The 21,754-nt window shown below is 39.6% G+C and overlaps 1 protein-coding gene across 2 annotated transcripts in view; it reads left to right on the top strand.

The window, feature by feature from the left end:
• CA10 (carbonic anhydrase 10) overlaps nt 1-21,754 on the top strand; it is a 186,957-nt gene that overhangs the window by 129,057 nt on the left and 36,146 nt on the right. For both annotated transcript variants that reach the window (XM_064676013.1, XM_064676014.1), the window contains one exon: nt 17,556-17,741. In XM_064676013.1, the coding sequence (XP_064532083.1) occupies nt 17,556-17,741 (186 nt within the window). The remainder of the gene's footprint in view (nt 1-17,555; nt 17,742-21,754) is intronic.

Here is a 21,754-nt window from a genome sequence, read left to right as displayed (position 1 = left end):
TTATATGGTAATTCTTAGAAACTGGTTTGCTGCATGAAATATAACATACTTTGATGCAGTCATCTATATGTATATGTGAGAACAGGAGGTTGGATGTGCCACATATGGAGAAAATGTACAATTTAGGGTTCCCAAATGGCATCTTTACATAATTGTTAGAAGACTTAGAGGAGATGAATAGCTGTAGTGGTAAAAGAAAAGAAAGGAAATCATAAAGCTAATGATAAATAAATATTTGCACACACATGCCACACAATAATCACTAACTTAACATCAGAAGACAGAGAGGAACAGCTGCTAAATATATTTCCCATAATAAAAAAGTTCATAGGAATCTGAATGTGGCACAGATACCAGATTAGAATTCCTTCCTGTGTTTTGCAAGTATTGTTAAATATTCCCTGAAGTTTTCCTTTCCCATAGATTTTTAGCAGTAAGCAAAAGTTTTTCTTTTTAGAAGTATGTGGATTCTGTGAAGTGACAGATTTTGCTGTAAATAGGATTTTGCTTTAGAACAATAAAGAGCAAATTCCCTATTTAGCAATCCAGCACATTGCACGGATTGCAAATACCTCAGATATTGGGGCTCTTGGCAAAAATAACATAATTTGACAGTAGTCTGAAAAAGGAGCTCTTGCATGTCAGAGGCAGTATGAATCCTCAGCTGCACAGGTTTCAGCAAAGACAGTTTTTAAACAACTTTCTAGTATTAGCTCTCCAGGGCCAATTACCTGCCAGGGGGATCATATTGTTTGTGGCTCCAGGGCTGTCTCTGCCAGCAGCAGCTCCAGGTTCTCTGGCTCAGAACAGGCAGCAGGGACGTGCTCACTGTTGATCTAATTTTATTCCCCTGAAATGCTGCTGTTTAAGTGGGAGCAGAGCAGGTCTGGTACCAACACCTCGTGAAAACCCAGCCCAAAGGTCTGCACATGTTGGTGACAGGGAGCCAAGTGAAGAGAGGAGGGAACAGAGGCCTCTGGGATCTGATGGATGTGCCAGTGTGGATGCAAAGAAATGTCCTCCTTTTTCCCCCAAACACTGCAACACACAAGTTAAAATAGAAGAAATTTTCAGCTCTGCTCCACCAGCCCATAGCAATATGGAAATGTGGTAACCTGCAGCCCAAAATGGAAATTTAAGCAACCCCTGAGACGTTTGCAACAGAGGAGAGGCTCCACCTGTGAATTTATCCTGGGAAAGGGAATGCAGAAGATACCACAGAGCTGAGCTGAGAGCTCCATGGAATTACTCATGTATTAACATTTTGTACGAAGAAATCAACGCTTTGATTTTGCCTCAATTCACGTTGAATCGTGTTGCTTCTCATCGTTAATAACAGTAATTTTCAGATACCATTAACATTTTTAGAAGCAACTGTTTCCTATTGAGGACTCCCAATGTCATGAGTTGGGGGGGTGGGGGCTTCAAGGGGTGGTGTTTGTTTGTGCCAGAATACACACAATCAGTAAAATCCTTTCTGCTTGACAAGTCAGCTTCGCCCCCCTCATTGCCAGAGTTTTCATTTGAAACCAAACTGTCTAATCTTTCTCTAAAAATTGTTTACTGCTCTTTTATCACCACTTGCTTTCATAAATGCTGTCAGTGCATATGATACCCTCTCTACTTCAGAACCTGCTTATAGCTGTATATTCACAAAGGTGATAAAATACATTTGATTTCCACTGAAACGAGCTTAAGGGCGCTGTTTATAGAATATCTCATCCAGTCATATTAATTCCATTTGTGTGGAAGTTAAGCTGTGAATTCCAAACAAAATAATAATCATTCTGCCTCACTGGGGTGAAGGTTGAATCTTAGAGTGTAATCAAGTTCCAGAAAATGGAAACACCCTGTGTCATAAATGAGAAACTGTCTGCATAGTAAATACTGTAATTAAAAAAATGATTAATATTACTAGAATTAATTAATACCAATCAGAATTAATTCTTCCCTGCTGCATACTCTTAACCTGTAAGTGGAATACATGTGGTTTAAAACTTTCAGTGAGCCGACTGCAAGGCTTGAATTAAAATTCCTGGGATGTAACTTTTTTTCATTGTAGTGTCTAAGTTGTTGCTGCACAGTGTGTCTGCGCCACTGGCTGCCAAACCAGCCCATGGCCACCACTTTTACAAAACTGAGCCCAGGATTCATTTTGCTTAACTCTGGAAGCCAGAGGAGATGGCTCAGAGGGGAGCTTGTACCTCCCTGTTTTTTGTTGGTCAGGTCATGGCTCTGGCCACTTCCCTTCCCCTGACTGGGCTGTGTCAGAGCTCTGCTCTTACCTCTGCAAGGTGCTTTACCTGCTCCCTCTTCCAGCCCTACAGTGAAGCAACCTGTGCCCACCACCAAAGAGCCACCTCCTCATGGTAGTGTGAGCCTGGAAAGTTGAACTCCAGTCCACATCTTTCCCGCTGATCCCTGCAATAGATCTGAAAGCGTGGAACTGGAAAACAAACCCCAAACCACCAAGCTACAGCTCTTCCTAAAGCCTACTGATAATCCTTTGTAGTGTTTGTGATTTGAACTATCACTAACAACTGCATCAGGAGCAGAGACCCTGAAGATAGGCTGGTCACAGATCAGAAGGATATCAGGAAACATGAAGAAGCTCCTTAATTAATTTCTAATCCTTTTTCAGCCTTAATCTTCTTTTTCATAGTAAGATCTGGCATTACACATTTTCTGCACACATGCTTTCTAGATGATGTAGATTAAGTCCTAGGCCTCTGATTTGCTGGAAGCAGCATGTTGGTAGGTTAGGTATTACTGCAGCCTCATAGAGGAATACCCAGGATTATTCTCTCTGGGCTGATATATTCAACCAAAATATTCATTAAAAGTATGGGAAGTTGGTCCAGTCATCCAGAATTTTAATCCATGCTTTGTTCTGTGCTTCAAAAGGGTTTGTTCAATCTCTTTGTCATAGCTGAGGCTGTTTTATTTGTGCATTTATTCCAGAATTTGACTTACATATAGCAGTGCTGGGATGGGGGGCAAGAGGGCTTATAAATGAATACCACGTGGCCAGGGTAGGGGGCACATTTCAGGAATAAGAAAAAAAATACTGCAGATATTTTGAGTACATGTGGTTATCCAGTTATAAACCAAAGGTGAGGGATTTCACCACTAGTTAAGGTATATTTTCTTCTAAATTATTTTGAGAATACAGAAAATAAGTGGATAGGTCTCTTCTACTACCATAACAAATAGAGATGCAAGAAATGTAACCAGCAATCACCCTCCTCCACACTTATCCTGTAGCAGAATCTGAAGCCTCCAGATTTGGGACATTTGACACATATGTTAGAGAATTCTTTCTTTATAAAATTCTGTAGCAGAATAATTTCAGGATCCTATAGAAGTACCATAATGAGCTTTTCCTTGCTTTCTAGAGAAGCTTCTAGATTTCCCTATGGTTAAATAGGAATTTTCCACAGAGATAAGGAGGTGTTTTTATTAAGGAGTTAGTCAAATTTAACAACTATCTGGACAACTATCACCTGATCTTGCTTCTGACACTTCCAACAGGAGAGTATCAGGCTGTAACTGCAGTAGGGAACGGTGTGTTCACCCCTTCAAACTCAGGAACGAAGGTAGGTCAGTGCTGACAATGTGTTTTAAATTGTTCCTGTCTCATATGCTCTTGCAGCACCACCAGATCCACATTTAGATAAGAATTTGTAATCTGTCCCACCGCCTTGATCGGATAAAAAATGTGTTCACTGCCTTGGATGCAGAATTGTGCTGTGGAAGTGAAAGGCTCAGTGTTTCCTGAGCACTTTCCACTGGGTAGAACACACATATTCCTGATTGAGGCACGTTTCAGGCAGAAAATTGCAGAAAGCATTCAATTCTTCTGCCCAACATCCCCAAGAATAGAAACACAGAACAGACCAGGTTTACCCAGAAGAGCAGGAGACCCTCAGGGCCTTCCCACACGTGTTTAACAGAATTCCTGCTGAGGTGCACAGGAACAGGGAGCACAGGAAAAACAGGCTCACACTTATCACTGTGCTGACTGACCATATGTATGGGACAGTGAGAAAAAAAAGAGATCAAACTAACTAACCAAATCACTGAAACATGAAGGAAAAAAGAAATCACTTTGCACAATTACAGATAAAAACATTAGGATTCACATTTTCCTAAGAGTCCAAGGGATATATTTGGGAGTTTCTGATGATTATTAGGAGCTTGGAACATTATGACTTATAGAATCCTGTGTACTTAGCACTTCAGAGAATGAGGTCATGTCTGCTAAGGTGCCTAGATGTGGGAAAAGTTGACCTAGATCAGTATTTCTCAGACTTTAGGCACGTGTGGATCACTTCTGGTTTATCAATCTCCATGTGCCTGCAGGTCCCTGCACTGGCCTCCCTTGCTGACAATTACTGGAGGCAGTTGCTGATCCTACATCCAAGGGGAATTAAGTTCCTGACATGCCTCTTTGTGCCTCATTTCAGCGTGGTGGCATCAGGGCCCAGAGTTTGAGGAACCCTCTTTGGCCTCGAGTACAGAAATTTTATCTTAGAGGCTCCTGGTTTGATTTTATTTTGCTTTTGTGTGACAGGGCATACAAGGAATGAAAGGCAGGGATTTAGGAGTATTAACTTTTTTTTTTTCCAATATATAAATGAAAAAGAAAACAAACAACAGTATTTAAACCACTCTGAAATCCCTTAAAGGTGATTTGGCCATAACATTTCTATTCAGGTTTTCACTCAATACCTATTACTATGTTGTCAATTGTCAGCTTGTATATATCACATTTTGTTCCATAATCCCTTGGTGGTTCTGTTATGCTTTATCCCCTATAAATTTATGTTGCAAGTCTTTTTTTGTGCTGTGAAAGCATAAGCTGGTAGGGAAAACAGAAAAAAAAAAAGTGTTTTGGTGAAAGAGCTGGAATTATACCTTGAATACACATCCCTGAAACGACATACAAATAGGCACCCATGTGTTTGGATAATTATATGTATATATATGCTTTTAGTCTTGGAATGGATCCATATACATACAAAACCACAGTTTTAATACACGAGCTACACTCACTCTTGAGGTGGAACTTAGAATATCAAAAGCATTTTTCTGTTTCAAACTGGAACATTTTAGAATATTTGCCCCTACATGTATTTCATTACAGTTTGATGTGTGCAAGAATTTTCTGTTGTTTCAATTTTATTTGCTTGCTTTAGTAGCAGCTGGGCTGTCATCACATGAACCTTCTACCCAGCTAACCAAAGAGTCACTCAGGTATGTAGGGGTTTTTCAGGAGGCAGGCTGAGCAGACTGTCTTGGAAGATATTCCTTAATATGGGCAAAGGTGTCATGTGTTCAGAGAAAAGTAAAATAAATTCCAACAGTGATGAAAAATATTTTTGCAGTTAGAGGGAAGTTTTTAAATGTCCCATGTTGGCCTCACCATTGGGTTCCCATCACTTTTCCTCTCTGAGCAATGTGATGGGCCATAATGTGATCTTGAAGTTTTGTGTGTGCCAGATCTCTCCAGCAAGAAGACCTAAAGCAGAGGTGAGAATGTGTCTGCCTGTTAAATGGTGAAAGTTCTCGAATTATTCTTCTGTACATGAAGAAATCACTAGTTGGAAACTCTTTCAAATTAAGAAAAATAGCATCCCCTCACCACCTCTGAGTCCCAAAAGAAAGCACTGCCTTTCTCCACCCTTGATATCTCAGGTTACCTTTGAGAACTCCTGCCCTGTCACTGCTGGTGCTGAGCAAAGCTCCTGGTGAACAGCTCAGCCCGTTCCTGGGGATGGAGGGTGTCATTGAGGCTGTTTGCACAATTCAGTTTGCTGGCTGAAATCACCTCTGAAAGGAAGAAATCAACCACAGAAACCTGTAGGTGTCCATGCCTGTCTGGTTTTTAAATGCAGCAACTTTGGCCCCATGTCCTTATTGCAAATGAATGTCAACAATAGAGGGATAATGGATTAGAGCTCTAGCAAAAACTTCCCTTATAAATTCAGCCATTTGCCAAGTCAGTTGATGCCCTACTTTTCAAGACTGTCATAGCAAGCAATTCTGAACAGTCTCTGTTTATTAAAAATGGAGTGCTAAAATCAATATAGCAATATCTTGTTGGAGAAAATTCGATTTATCAACAGGTTTGTCATTTTAAAGATGATTAAAGGACTTGTTTATTAGGCATCATCTAGGCTTTAGAAGTAGTTGGTATGAAAATAATAAGGCATAAGCCACATTAGACTTACAAATCTTTCAGTTATATCAGGGAATGGATATTTTTCTGTAAGTGAAGGCCTGGAAGCATTTTCTATCTTTACTTCACACTGTGTCAGTCACCAATTACATATTAAAAACAAGTACTGCTCACAGATTTCAGTGGCTCAGGGGCAGCAGAGTCTGTGCATTTAAAATTCCAGGTGTGTTGAAATTGTCATTAAACTCTTGTAAGAAATATTTATTCTGATCTGCAGGAGTTAATTTCTGAAAGCTCCAGTTCAGCTTCTGCCTGAGTCCTGTCTGGTTAGTAAGAACATGAGCACATTTAAAGTATTTTCGTGTTCTGCAGGTGAGAACAGCAAATCTGAGTGTGAGAATGAACTCTAAAACTCATCTTCATCAAGGATGAAGAGAGTAAGATTGTCTTTACATTGTCACATGTTCAGTACCTTTCAACTTCTCAGCTATAATTAATCACAAATAGGAACGTGAACACACATGTGCAAACACCCAGAGCTGGGGAAGATGCCTCTTCACAGGCATTTGAGAGCATCCAGCCTCCAGTTTGCATTCTACAGAGAAGGAAAAAGGTACAGAAAACAGGAGGAAAAGCAGTTGCTGATAAAGAGGAATGCTGACCCATAACTGAATATGGACTACTAGTTTAAAAGATTCTTCCTGGGAAGATCATAAAGATTAGACATTCCTGAAACTCTTAGAATAAGCATGATAAAACACCTCTTAAAAATGAACTTGTGTCTGGAAAGCTAAGATTCTTTCCAGTCTAAATTTTATCCCTTTTGGAAAAGCATTTTCATATGCTGATTCCTAGATACCTTTATCCCATAACCCTTTCCTCTTTTCCTTAGGATTCTTCTACAAAGCCAGATAAATCTGTACTTTGGTAAGCCCAGCAACCAAGAGAACGGAGGGGAACTGATGGCAAACTGGCAGAGTAGAAAAACTTCTTTTCTAAAAGCCTTTTTCAAGAGAGTTTCTCACTATTACTTTATGATTTGAGGTAGCAAAAGAGTGTTTTTCACTCTGCGTGGAACAAGACATGAGTGGGAATGATGTAAGAGGACAAAAGTGCTTCTTGGTATTCAGAACCTTGTTTTTGATTACTTATAGAAACACTCATTTACACAACTGCAGTACACGGAGCTGTACAGGAGATGAGAACGTGGAACAAAGAACCAGCTCTTCCCCCAGAGCTGTGCAATCTGTAAACACAGCAGGGAATGGGGGGGAAAAACCAACCAACTAAACAGAAAAAAAAAAGAAAAAAAACAAAAGAATAAACACAAATCTCTTGACCGAGGGATTTATGTGCACATCCACCACCCCCACAATGTGCACACAGGACACCGAGTCTGGAAACATCCAAGGCAGTGAGGTTGGGCTGCTGAGCTCAAGCTCTGCTGTAACCCCAATATTTCCCTGTCTTCCACCCTCCTTGCACAGTGACTTTGAGACACATTTGGATTAGAGGCATCCTGGAACACAGAGAAGAATCTAGTTAAGCCAGAAATGATAATTCTTTAGGGAGCTCTGTTGCAAAAAGAGTGTGGCTTTGTAGGTTTGGTTTTTTTTAAAGTGCATTGTCAGGAAAAAAATTGAGGAGTCGTGGAATAGAGTGAAGTGTCAGAAAAAGCAAAGACAGGTTCAGGATAGGGGTTGTTTGTTTTTCTTTTTTCTACTGCAGTTCCACTGTTTTCTCAACATAAAACATACACAAATGCTTCTGAGGCAGATAAAATGGGAAAAGTAAAACCGTCCTGTGTTAAACTGGAACAGTAATATTTGGAGCTGGAAAGGCTAATTTATTCACCTTATTTAAAGAAGTAGAAAAAGCAGGCCAGGACAAAACAGCTCTTTTCTGCTCAAAAAAAACCCACAGTGAAATATGCTACTAGGCAGAATAGCTCATGATTTTTGCATGCCACAAAGGATTTTCCTTGACACATAATGAATTTTATTGAGGTCAAATTTCAAGTTATCTAAATACTAGTTTACCTCCAGAGATACAGGGCTTGGGAAAGTATTTTGCAGTAACTGTGTTTTTTTGCCTTGGCAGTGATCTGAGAAGCAGCTTGGTATTGTGAATGCTGCTCTCAAAAACTTGCTAAAAAAGCTGATAAAACTTTTGTCCCTTTCAAGGCTAAAAAGCTGAGCTTATAGATTCTCCTTTTCATTTCCACTGACTTACAGTTTCAGCAAAGCATTACCATGCTTCTCTGGCTGCACCACGGCTCAGACACTGCAATTTTCCTTGAGCAGGGATTGGTACATGGAATGTCATGGCTGGAGTGGGCAGCAGATCCCAAAAAGCAGCAGCAGTCTCTTCATTATTTTATAAAAACGTAAATTTAGAACATCCTGGTGGCGAAAGAACCAGAGAAATAAAGGACTACAACAAATGGCCTTTTCTAGCTCTTGTAAAATTGAACCATTAACCTTAATGATGGTGTGTTTTGATTGTGGTGTGAGACAGATGAGCTGTGAGGGCACATCCTTTACCCTGTGCAGGAAGGTCTGTGCTTCTCAGCCACTCAGCCAGGGATGCACAACAGCAAGAAGGTGCTGCCAAATGACTAATTTAGGCCTGTGTGTGAGGACAGGCATTTCTCTCCTTCTTTCAGTTGGCAGAAGTTAATAAAAAAGAAAATATTTTATTTTTGTATATGTATATATAGAAATATATACATATAAATATATATATGTGCAGATAATTAAAGTGGTGAGTGTATTAATAACCTACACAACACCATGCTGTTAGTACCTCTTAGCCTGAAAGATACTTCCCAGCCTAATTTAGCACAGCCTTTTTGCTAATGCTACATACAAATAGCAAAGTAGAAGACGCACCAACGGTTTAAAAGAGAATTTAAATCAATCAGCTAGCTGGAGCTCATCTGCTCAGCAGGGAAGGTTCTTTTAAAAGTTGTGTTGAGAATGAAAGTACTGAAGAAAATGTACCAGCAAAATAAAGATCTTAGAAAGTCTGAATACATTTATTAATATGCAGTTGATCAAATGAGTCATTAAGCACCTAATGTCTAAAGTCTGTCTTGCTGTATGGAAAACATAAGGAAAGTGAAACACACGCTAATTCCAATATATGTCCTATAAATTTCCATCTGATCTGGATTCCAGTGGAAAAGCTCTGGCTTTTCAACCAAAGTGCTCTCTGAAAGAAGAGCTCTGAAATCCAGGCAGCTCCAAAGGTCAGTGCATCTCGATATAAGTCACTAAAAAGGAACTCAATTAGGCCCTCTGGATTTTAACATATTCAGTTTTACGTTTTGAACCCACATAAAAAATGGAAGGAGCAATTTTTCATTGATCTGGATTTCTCACAAGTTTGTTGGCTTCTCTACAATTTACAAGCTTTTGAATATTTATGTAAGCCTTGAGATTTTGAAAAGGCAGCTCTTTTGACATCCCTTTAGCAGAGACAAAAATTATCCTTAGCACAATTTTTTAATGCAGATTCCTCAAACTAAAAATCTCTTTATAGATTGCAAGACCAAATTAGGGTAATGAGATCTCCAAGCCCCAGTTATTCCCTCAATTACTTATTGACTTGGCCTAATTATAAAGTAAGGTTAATAAACTAAAAGGAGCATGCAAATGTAATATTTCCCTCTTTCATGTGATGCTGGTGACTGTGTCACAGCACAGGATGAGATTTGTCATCAGTGGTACAAAGGTGGCTGTGGACATGCAGGATTGTGAACAGTTCTGTGGTCAGACAGTGCAAGTCTGGCTTAGAACACCCCAAAACATCCTTTTTACTCACTGGAGCATGACACAGGTACATGGCACTTCACAACAAAATTGAGTTTTCTGCCAATAAACCAAAGTCAGTCCACCATTTGCCACAGTGGAGACACATCCATGAATGCTGTCAAAGCACTCACGTGGTTATTGTTAAAACCCCCAACAGTGTGGAGTGTGTGCCCCATTCTGTGTATGATCACAAGGGATCTGGAATTTGCCAGGATCCTGCCCCTGTTCCACCTGGCTGAAGGTACCTGTGGCTGTTGTGGCCTTACCTGCCAGCTCAGTGCATCTCACCCGGGTCCTGCTCTAGGTGAAGCCTCCTGAGGTCCCACTACAACATAACTTTCTTTCACACATTCCCCTTCCACACTCCAGTTTGCCTACAAATATTCAGGTTGTAAGTATCAAGATACTACACAGAAAAAGTGACCACTGGGATGCAGTCTGCTTTCCTACAGAAAGACATTCTTCAGTATGTCCCTTTTTCACCTCAAACAGCAGGTGGTGGATCCTTCCATCAGGAAGCTCTTGACATCAAGATACATCCCCCACTTAAAATCCTCACTGGTCCCTCAGCCTTCAGCCAGTGGTGGAAGCAGATCCCTTGTCCAGTCTCTGAAGCCAGCTTTTCTACTTGTCTGTTTCAATAATTTGATTTTAATTTAAAAAAAAAGTCCCAGTGAAAGCTATGGGATTAAATTCTACTGCATATGATATAAACATAGTTGCAATATTTTAGATTAAGGAGAGCATGATTTCTCTGTAAAGCTGGAGTCAACATGCACAGCAATTATTAATGCCAGACACCATAAATTTGGCTGCATCTGCTTTAGGCTTCATAGTTACTAACAAGCAAAAATCATTGCATTAATGGAGTAGTGGAAATACAATAAAGCACTTTATTACCCCTAAAAGGCAGCATGTGGCTATATAGGCTCTGTGGGGTGTTACCAGTGTCCTTGGAGCAGCTTCATTCCTTCCCATCCTATGGATCATAATTATCTCAGAATAACCACGACCCTGCGGGTCCTCTATTAAAATTATATTTTGTTACAGAATGGAGTATACATTATTGAAGCACATTATTTTGATCACTGAAATTTGACATATTGTGCTCATTAGCCAGTGAGGCTGAATATTTAATTTATGAGGTTCAGTCCACATTTTTTACAGATCAGTCACTTAAGGGAAGTAAACAGGCAAAACTGCAGAGGAGTGAATGGGAAAAGTTCTTAGTGAAAACGGTGCTTTAAAAGCAGAAAAAAAGTGTGTCATGCCATATGCTGGTACGTGACACATTACATCAGGCAGGTAAATGGGTTAATTGGACTCATTAGCATCATTTCCTTTTTAAAACTTTTCAACTCAGAAGATGAAAAGATTATGTTAATCTTTACACTTCTCTCTTACATTTTACATTTTTCACACGGGCCTTTTTTAATCAAATATTGATGGTGATGCCTGTTGTTCTTCAAAGCCCAGCAATTAGATTGCAGCTCCCTCCCAGTAAGTGGTATTTCCTTATCTTTATTTCCCTCCCTTCCACAGTTTTCTTTTCATAAACACAACATAAAGTCCATTGAATTGTTGCCAGAAAAGGCACTCTGGGTGTTTTGCTGATCTGATGGCCAAGCAACCTGCAGAGCCTGCATCCCCCAAAGCCTGGGCTGGAGAGCAGACACCTGCTTGACCCCTGGAACAGATCCCACACCTCTGTCCCACAGCTGAATCCACCACTCCTGAAGTTAAACCCACGGATTACAGTCGTGTCACCCAAAACAGATAATTTTGATTTTCTTCCTGGCTGTGGCAATCCCGTGGGATGTAGGTAAAGGCTGTGTGGGATGGGTGGACACTGCTCTCTGCTGGCAGCAAGGAAAGCGTGCAGGAAACAGCTGGAATTTCCCTTAAAATTACCTTCAAAAATAAGACATTTCCACTATTTCTTTCCATACTGTTGCATACAATGATTAAGCATTAGGGCAGAGAAAAGTTATTAAAATAACTCTTCAAATGTACAAATATTCATCAAAAGCACCTAAATAAAACTGGATGTTCTGTAGAAAATAATTATTTAAATGCAATTTAAAAATTCTCATGTGTATGTGTGTCTGTATGTGCATGCACAGAGAATACCTCAGGACAAGGATAGAGCTGTGAAAAGTTTGGAAAACTGATAGAACAATTGTATCCTATTTGAATATGTCAGTCATCTCTTTAAGAGAAGACTTCAAAAAACAACAGTACCCTTTTAACAACTGTTAAATAACTTAGAAGACTAACTCTGCAAAATAATTTTATTTTACAGCCTGGGTCCCCTCTAAGAGCAGCTGGAAGGTTCAAGAGAACACCATAAAACTACTTCTAAAACTAACTGCATGCCATGAGCATGATACTAAGAAAATTCATGTTCTTGTGTAGCCACTTCTGTGAAGCAGGGGAATGTCATTCTGGTGCAGAGAGTTAAGCACTCTGCCCTAGCAGGTTACCTTTGAAGTTCCAGTTTGGTTCAGTGCTTTGTCACTGGCCCTAAAGCCAGATTTCAAATCACAAGCCCTGCCCTGAAGTCCATGTAAATGTTTTCAAACTCTGGAGCAGTCTCAGCTTTGCACAAGGGAATGAAGGTACTCACTCCAGTCCAGTCGATTTAAATCAAGGAGGACAGTCCTTTATATCACAGAATATGGTCTGGTCAAGATACTGTGAACAACCATCAAAAAAACCAAAAAGGTAAACGAAAGGAACTTGCTTGAGGGACTTAGAAACAAATGATTCAGTTTATTACTACGTGGAGAAACCCAAGTTCAAGTGGCCTGAGCTGGAGGGTGAAATTCTCCATTGGAAGATCCTACCTAAGTATCAGGAAGAAAATAAAGCAACTTGGCAGTGATGTTGACTTACCCCAGAGAGACAAAAAACAAATATACATTTGGTTTTGCATTTTTTCTGCTGGACTCCAGGAGGAAACAGTGGAAGCCAGTTGGCAGATGATCAAAAATTGGTTATTGCAGGGCATGAAACTGGGGCACAATGACTCCTTCAACTCAGTCCTTGGTGATTTGCTTCCCTCCACAGCACTAGGCCTTCACTGGACTATATTTTCCTCCTAAAGAAAGGAACATCTAATATTGCAGATAAGATCCAAGGACACCAGAGCAGGCAGCCACACACAATTGATTTTCTTGCTCCCTTACATTCAGTGCTGCTCCACTGGCAGGTACTGACACAAGTTTAAAAACGTTCTTGGAACTAATCTTTAGGCCACTCTTACTTGAAAAAAATCCCAAATGTGTTACTGCACTATTTGTAAAGGCCCCAGGAAGCAAAGAGCCTTGAAGAAAGGTGACAGTGAACTGCAGGCATGGCATGGGACAGAAAGGCAAAGGATCCATCCCCATTCCTTCCCTTTTCCTCTTGCATTCCCTGCTTATATTTCTAGCATGGCTTCACCCTGAAACAGGCTTCTTTTTCTACTGCTTGGGGTTTTGAAGGCTATTTTAAAGCAGACTGTAACGCAAAGATGTAGGACACAAAGGAAACTCTGCAAAATACTTAGTTCAGGACTATTTGTGGGGAAAAAAAAAGACGAAGGGAACAGGATATACAGTTAACTAGGACAAAACAAAAATGCTTCCACAAATGCAGGGTTAAAGAACATCATTGGGAAAAAAATATTTTCAGGATTGTTTTTTGTGGGGCTTTTTTTTTTGTTTAATTTGGTTTGGGATTTTTTTTTGTTGAGGTTTTTTTACTTTTTTTCCCTAACGGTCATAAAGATCTGTAAAGTTTCAAGAGTTTGTGTTTCTTATGTATGCACTGACTTTGCTTGTGTTCCACCTTTCAAAGGGCAGAACTGGGACTTTTTTGTGGACACAGAACCAGCAAGTTTATACCACAGGAGGATGCAGATCTCACTGAGAAATGTAGTCTAGAATATATCAGCAGCATGTGCCTGTGTGGATGCCTTGCATCAAGATAAAGGAGAGAATAATGCTGCTGGGGAATTATGTGCACAAAGCTCTGTGAAGCAAGAATTAAAAGTAATGAGATTAAATAGAAAATAACTACATCAGGAATATGTTAATAAATTAATTAAAGTCTACCAGAGTTGAACTGTTCCATAATTAAGGGTGAAGCCCATGAACGTGCTGTGCTCTCTTCTACTCGGGGATTTTGCCACGGGTAAAATTACCTGTATGAAAATTTTTCTAAATCTATGAGGAAAAATGGGGCCAACTGAGAATGTGGTCTGATCATTAACTTTGATGATTTTAGACTTTGCTGTTTTCTCAAACCAGCTTTATGGATGATTTAATATGTTTTCTTTACTGCAGTCTCATTTCTAGCGCATAAGATATTTTTTTAAAATCTTTTTTAAAAACAAGAGGTCAAGATTTAGTGCTGTTCCCCCCCCCCCCCCCAGATTCGTTTGCTGGGTTTCCATCTTTATATAATTTTCTAGTCAAACTCACACAGAACAAAACAGTTACTTCACAGCAGAGCAAGAAGTGGCACAAAGCCCATCACACTGAAGGACTGAGCACCTGAGATTAGTCTGGCACATTAAGGAAATAGTTATATAGCTCTTAACAGATCTTTTATGTGAGCTTTTTAAACCACCCTGTAACATTTTATCCAGTCTCCACATATAAAAAATAAATGCTGTGCTTTCTGGGGTAGCAGATACTGTTGACTGTTCCAGGCAGAGGCAACCTCTTTCCCATAAGGTGCCCAGCCTTCATACTGTTTATTTTTTAGGGGAATGTGCAACATGCAGAAAATATCTCACTAACCCCTGCAACTGTGACATTCTAGACTTGCAGCTTTGCTTTCCCCAAAACCAACTCAGCTGAGAGTGCAGAATGACAGTGCACCATGACTTTAAAGGCTCAGTACCATAAATATGGAGAATCCTTCTCTTAGCATAGGGAACAAGATCAGAAGCTCATTTTCCTGCAGTAGCAGTTAAAACTGTGCATAGGGAAGAGGAATAGTATTTACTGTGTAAAATGCATTTATGGATGCTGAGGATGAACACACTTGTGTGATTCTGTGTGCTAACTGTAAATGGTTACACTCGAAATGTTCACCTCTGAAGGTGATAAGACATTGGTTTTGTGTATAAACCAGACAATATCCTGCACTACAATAAACAAATTCATGTGGTGTTATGGTGGGCCATCACCTGTGGGGCCTGGGCAAGTCACAGTCTCCAGGAAATAAAAAAAGTTCCTAAATATTTCAGTCTTTTCATTCAGAGGTAATCTGAGTAGATGGAAAATATAAGACACCACTTCCTATAGGAATCAAGTGCCCATAAAAGAAGTGCCCACTGAAAGTTGCTGGTGATGGTACATGTTGATACCCTCAAGATATGGGCATGGGCATGTCCTGAAGGTACAGTTTGGTGCTGGATCTCAGGTGGTTTGTGCAGCTACTCTTCCCTTGGGCACACCCTCACAACAAGAAAACCAGTGTTTCACTTACACCTAAGAAGGCACATAAAAGGGCAAGACCTTGTATTTTTTGTATTGAAGATCTTGGGGTTTGCCCTGCCTGGTGTCCAGTCTGTGTGCCCAGGAAGGAGAATTTCATAGTCTCACTTCCAGTGTTCATCCCTCCCCAGGGGCCAGAAGTGAGGAATGTCAGATGCTTCACTGCATTCCTGGTATTCTCCATCTGCAGCCATGTGGGGAAATTCTGGTTTGAAACAGTCAATATCATCTCATTACAAGCACTGCATTTTTATGAGGGGGGAAATGAGAAAGACAAATGTTTCTCCTGTTCATGAATTTGCCTCTCATCGTTTCCCTTCTCTGCTCTGTGCAGAGTTATTTGATTCATATTAGGGGTTATTTGGGTCACTTTTACCTCGAGAGAGAAAATAATGGCAACCTCATTTGAGATTTGTACCAATTTAAGTAAGGAAATGGATTCTGCATATTTTGCATAGCTGTTAAATTTAACTGAGGGTTCAGTGAAGCATGAGCTTCCAAATGTGAGTAAGAGGCTCTAAACGTTTCCCCCTATTTGTTTTTAAACTACATTTGTAACTTATGATTAGCAATTTTGTGTCATTCATATGCAGTGTACTGAAACTGAATTCGGTAAACTGACCTTCTTCCACCTATTAAGTTAAACTTGGTATTTAATTATTATGCATGCCAAGTCAAGCAGAAAAACTAAGGAGCATTTATAAATAAAATCATTGTGGGTTTTTGTGATGAGTAGGAATATTTGTGTTTATTACTTCTCGTAGGAAATTTATTACTGCTTATTTTGAATTGGAATAAACACCAAAAAAAAAAAGAACATCTGTATCAAAGTGTAAAGAACCACAACAATCAAAAGCTGTTTAATCTCATCCATTTAGTTCTAGTGCACAGTCTGTTCAGTGCAACTTTTTACAACATACTGTGCAAGAAAACAGGTCATTTAAACTCAGTAATTAGTATTACAGAGAAAATGACACTGCAGCAATGTTAATTACTATAGTACTGATGTAGTATGAGATATAATACATAATAGTCATGTCTTTAATTTTAAATTGAAGTGCAACAAAGCATATTATTCCTATGCTTTCACTTCTTAAATTAAATGGATCTTATTCAAGTGTACATTTGTATCCATGCAGAATGTTTTTAAATAAATCATAGTTCTGCTTTAACTCAAACTGGCATATTTTACTTTCTAATGGTATAAATTAAGCAACTTCTTGATCTAGAAACTTTCCTATGACAGCGGAAATCATGATAGAATTATATTCCATATGAAAAATTTCCACCATCATTTTCTTTTTCATTACAGCAGCTGTAAATCAGTTTGCAAATGAAGCACAACATTCAGTCTTTTTAAAAATAAAGATGACTCTCAGGGAGCATTACAGCTTTTGGAGGTGTAGTAGGACCTAGACACATATGATCAAATTGGAATTCATTCTGTACTGCTATGGCTAAAAGATCTGGCAATTGTACCTATAAAATATTCATAACAAAACAAAGAGACTTGCAGAGCAAGACAGTGAAAATTTTTACCTGGAGCTCCAGGAGGAGTAGAGTTCCCTACTAATGAATAATTATGTCTCTGCTTTTTGCAGCACCTTTACTTTTGGGTAACTTTGTTATAAATATTAAAAGAAGGAAAAAAAGAGGTAAATTCCAGATTTATTCAAGTGTACTTAAATAATTTATGTCAGCTGAAATGTTCCCATTTTCAGTGCGGCAATTTTGTAATGAAGCCATTACTCAGACCTCGCATAAAAAGTGCTCTAAAAGCTTACTTATTTAAAAGTGTAACAATCCCATTCACCATGCTAACAATGTGCCCCTGGCTAAAATGTGTACATGTGGATTTAGCAAAATATTTGAATATACAATATAAGATTGAAAGGAGAAGTTGGAGTGTTACCTCAAGTCGGTTATTTCATCTCCAAACAAGGTGTGTTGTTACATTTGAACGAAGGTGTGAGAAGAGCAAAATCCTCAAGTACTTACAACCAGTTTCTAAGATTTGCAGATTATTTCTTTAAAAATGCCTTTTTTTTCTTTTCCCCCCGCCCGTTTTAGGTCAGTGGGACAATGTATAACACAGGGAGACACGTATCTCTACGATTAGACAAAGAGCATTTGGTCAACATCTCTGGAGGGCCGATGACGTACAGTCACCGCCTGGAGGAAATCCGGTTACACTTCGGGAGCGAGGACAGCCAGGGATCAGAGCACCTCCTCAACGGACAGGCCTTCTCTGGGGAGGTAGGTCACCCTCCTGGGAGGTACCAGTATGAATTACTCGCTTTCCATTTCTGCCTGAAGGTATTGGCAAATTTAATTTGTCGCCGTGAAAAAATGGTTTCCCTGTATCCATTCGGAAAATCGGGGAATTAGGTTTTGCTTCCTCGCCCCTGCACAGCAAATGGTGTGATTTGTATCTAAAAATGAAAGTGCTGTGTTTATTGTATGCAGAGACACCCTCTGTTCTCATCTGTGCTACTTACAAAGTAATCAAGTCTCTTCTGATGGGTCCTTTATGTCTCTTGTAAACACAAACACGAGATTAACCACAAAGTAATACTGGAAGTGCCTCAAATTCGTATGGAAGTGCTGGTTTTGCTACACACTGGTGTGTAACACTTTACACTGAGTATCATCCTGCCTTTGATTCATGCAAAAATAAGGAGATACTTAATTTCAGAGGTGGTTCCACAGAACTCTGCTCAAGAAATAAAATTGACTGCACAAGTAATCCCTGGCAGAACTGGAACTCGTGTTTTGAATACATGTCTATAAGTGTCCCAAGAAAGACCATAACTTCATGATCCTGATACCTGTTGCAGAATGACCCATTACTCCTGCTGGATAAATATTTATGTGGAGTACTTTTTCAAGATGTAAATTAGAGTTTGCAGACTTTCTGGGACAAACAGGGCAGAATCTTTCCATTTTTCTTATGTAGGAACATTTTTACATAGAAGAGGTGCATGAGGTTTGCAATACCCCATCCTACTTCAACTTGGGCCACTGGCCAGCGTGCAACTCTACTCCACTACTCAAATTAATGCTTCAGAATAACTGTATATTAGTGTGGGGATCATTTTTAAAGATAAAATGGATATCCCTGTTACCATTCTTTCAGAATACCAAAAAGAATATTTTTTTTATCATAAAGCACTTATTTTCTTGAAGATGAGTAATCAGCTTGACATGTGTACTCTCCATCACAGACTCTGGTGATGAGTCAGTTAATCTGTGGCATTTTCTTTGGCACTGAGCAACAGCAGTTATTTTAGAGTAAGAAATTAATTGCAGAGTTGCCAAATGATGGTGTTATAATTGATGGAAATCATTGGCTTTGTTTTATAAGCTACATAAATGTATAATACAGCCAGTGGCAGCTTTTGCATGAAATTACTCATGTCTGACACAACTGAATTCTGGTTGCCTTCATTAAATTCCATGATAAGTGAATATATAAAGTATTGCTCCTTTAAGAGCTGGAAGTTAAGTATGCTTTAGTAAATAAAGTCTTTACGTTGCTGTTCAGGCTTACAGAAGAGCAATATTCAAACAACAGAAAGCTGACTGAACAAGAAAGCAAAAATCTAGTTGAAACATACCATTGTACTTGATAAGATGTATCAGCATCATTTCAGATGTTTTTAAAAGAGTTTTTAAGTTATAAATTCATCGGTCCTAGACTATAACAATGAAAAAATGTAGAGCCTTGTTTGGCAATGTTTAATATTGACACTTAAGTAGGCTCTTCTGGTTTTGAAAGTAGGAGTTCCAAAGCACTATTAATATTTGGTATTTGCTAACAGAGACCTCAAGTCTTAGTAAAAGCAGAAAACCCAACTAAGTGGAAACTGCTGTCAGTCAGGCAGGCAGGCACAGCTGGATCTACAGTATGTGCAGGATTCCTGTAGTTGTGTGAGTTCCCCCTGCAGTGAATAGGAGGAGATTAGCATCTTCAGAGGATGATCAGTCCTGATAGCCAGAGATGCATCTCTTAGGACAGGACAAACCACTTTGTGGAGAAGCATCTCCCATGACAACAGAGAACAGACAAACAACAGGCTGAGGAGTTTAGACAAGACACCTTCTTTTCAGATGCTGAGATGGTTCTGTCCTTTGAGGATGTGCTTTTCAAAGTTTCAAAAAGCTGTTTTGGGCAGCTGGACAGGTAAGTTTCAGTAAGGTCCAGTATTAATTACTGATTTGAACCTACACCTACACAGCTAAGTCTTATTTATAGAACACATACTGTTCCCAAAGTACAAGCACAGATGCAAATCAGTCATGCTGAACAGAATGGCTGCAAATTTTCAGGGAAAGACAGCAACTAATGGTGTTCTTTGACTGTACATCCACCCATACAAGTGCTGTCTGTGTAAATGAGTGATCTTTGATAAGCTCTCAGCACTAGAAGGTGAATTGTCTGCAGTTCCCAACAACTGGAGTGAGAAAGCTGTAAACAAGCCAGCTGACTTCCTGATAGAGTATGTGCTCTATAATGTAACATGTGCTTTCAAGACTGTTGCTGCTAATTACTATTCACTTCTGCACTGGATAATGCTGTCAGAGGAGATGGGATAAAGAAAAATAACTGCATAGGCTCATTAGTTTAATTCAGCTGGTGCAGGTAAGAATAGCAATGAATGTTTGCTGGCTTAGGCTTTAGCAACCAGAGAAAAATCATTGCAGGGTTGCAGTGTGTGACTGCTAATTGCACACTGAACTCCCATGGCACTGCCTCCTCACTGCTGGTCTCAGTTGTGTTGGACAAACCCACCGTGGATTTTACCAAAACCTCTGTTTTGCCATGGAAACAATTCCCAAGGATGAAGTTACCCAAGCAGTGTGATCCATTCCAGTAGGTCACAATCAGATTATTCCTACTACTCCTTCCTCCAATGCCATCCCCATCTCTCCCCTCGTTTTCGCTGAGGTCTCCAAGACTTATTAAAGTCAGCACATTGCAGAGAGAGGAAGGGAGCCTGGGGAGAGGGCAGGGGAAAGGGCAGCACCTCTCCCTCACAGCACTGGCAAGCTTAGATTGGCTCACATAGACCTAAATTAAATCCAGGAGCAGACAAAGCAGAAGCTTTTAAACAGCCCTGATATATCTTGAACCAGCTGCAATGTTCTCTACACATGTGGAAGTCCCACCTAACAGCCATACTAAGGAAGTACTTTGTTTTAGGGACCTTTATTGCCTAGTAAAGGTGTTCTGCAAGGGGGCAGGCACCAGAGCAAGCTGGAGAGCACTGGAGTGGGACCATGGCATGAAAAACAGCCCAGAAATAGCAAATTGCTTCAAAATGTGCTATAGTCTGAATGATACCAAGAGGTTTGTAATTTCTAGGCTTTAACATACAACTAGGTGTTAAAGGCTGTCAAGAGAGATCTCCACAATAATCTGATTACCTTTTAGCCCCAAATTATCACTTTAGTATAGACAGAATAACTGAACAAACATTCAAACAGTTTGAGTGTAAAGGCTTTAAAACTGTGTATCAGATTATCATCAATATGTTTGGCAGTGGTAAGTGGGAAGGCAGGCAGGCTTTGGAATGCTTAAATAAATAAATCATTTACTTGTCCCTATGATGCAAACTTGAGTGTGTTTGGTTCCCTGTTCTTTGCATGAGCATCCTACTGTATTACAATGATTAAAAGAAAATCTTGGCTTAGGCAAAGTCTCCAAGTAAGACACCAATCATTTGTATCTGCTGCCTAATGCCTCCATGCAAAAGGGGTTTTAATGCTTCAGAGTCTGTATCATTTAATGAGAAAAACCACTTTCCCTTCAGACAGCAGCAGTACAAACAGCAGAATTGACCAGAGTGCTGTTGTTCAGGCACTGTCTGCCTTGTTAAAATATAAAGGTAACCTCTAAAAAGGTTCATGGTGAAAATGGGAGCCTTTAACTTTACCATGTGGCAAAGTCATAAAAATCCAAACCACTTTTTTCTTCTCAGCATAAAAATGAAAAATGTGCTGCAGGAGACCTCCAATCACTTTATGGCTCTGCCTTGTAGCAGCCTTATCAGTGCAAAGGCAGAAAGTCAAGGAGCTTAATTATTTGGGGTTATGCACTTTTCACAAACTCAGTGGCTGGAGACTTTTAAACAAGAGACCACAGTCCAATACACATGAAAAAAAAATAGATTTCTTCTCTTCCTACCCTTCCAAAAACCCAAGGACAGATTATAAACACACAATGACTTCATCTGCTACAGGAGAAGTAAAATGAAAGTGAGAAGAGG

This window comes from Pseudopipra pipra, chromosome 19 (genome assembly GCF_036250125.1).
Source record: "Pseudopipra pipra isolate bDixPip1 chromosome 19, bDixPip1.hap1, whole genome shotgun sequence".
NCBI lineage: Eukaryota > Metazoa > Chordata > Aves > Passeriformes > Pipridae > Pseudopipra > Pseudopipra pipra.
This window is presented reverse-complemented; position numbering and strand designations above follow the sequence as displayed.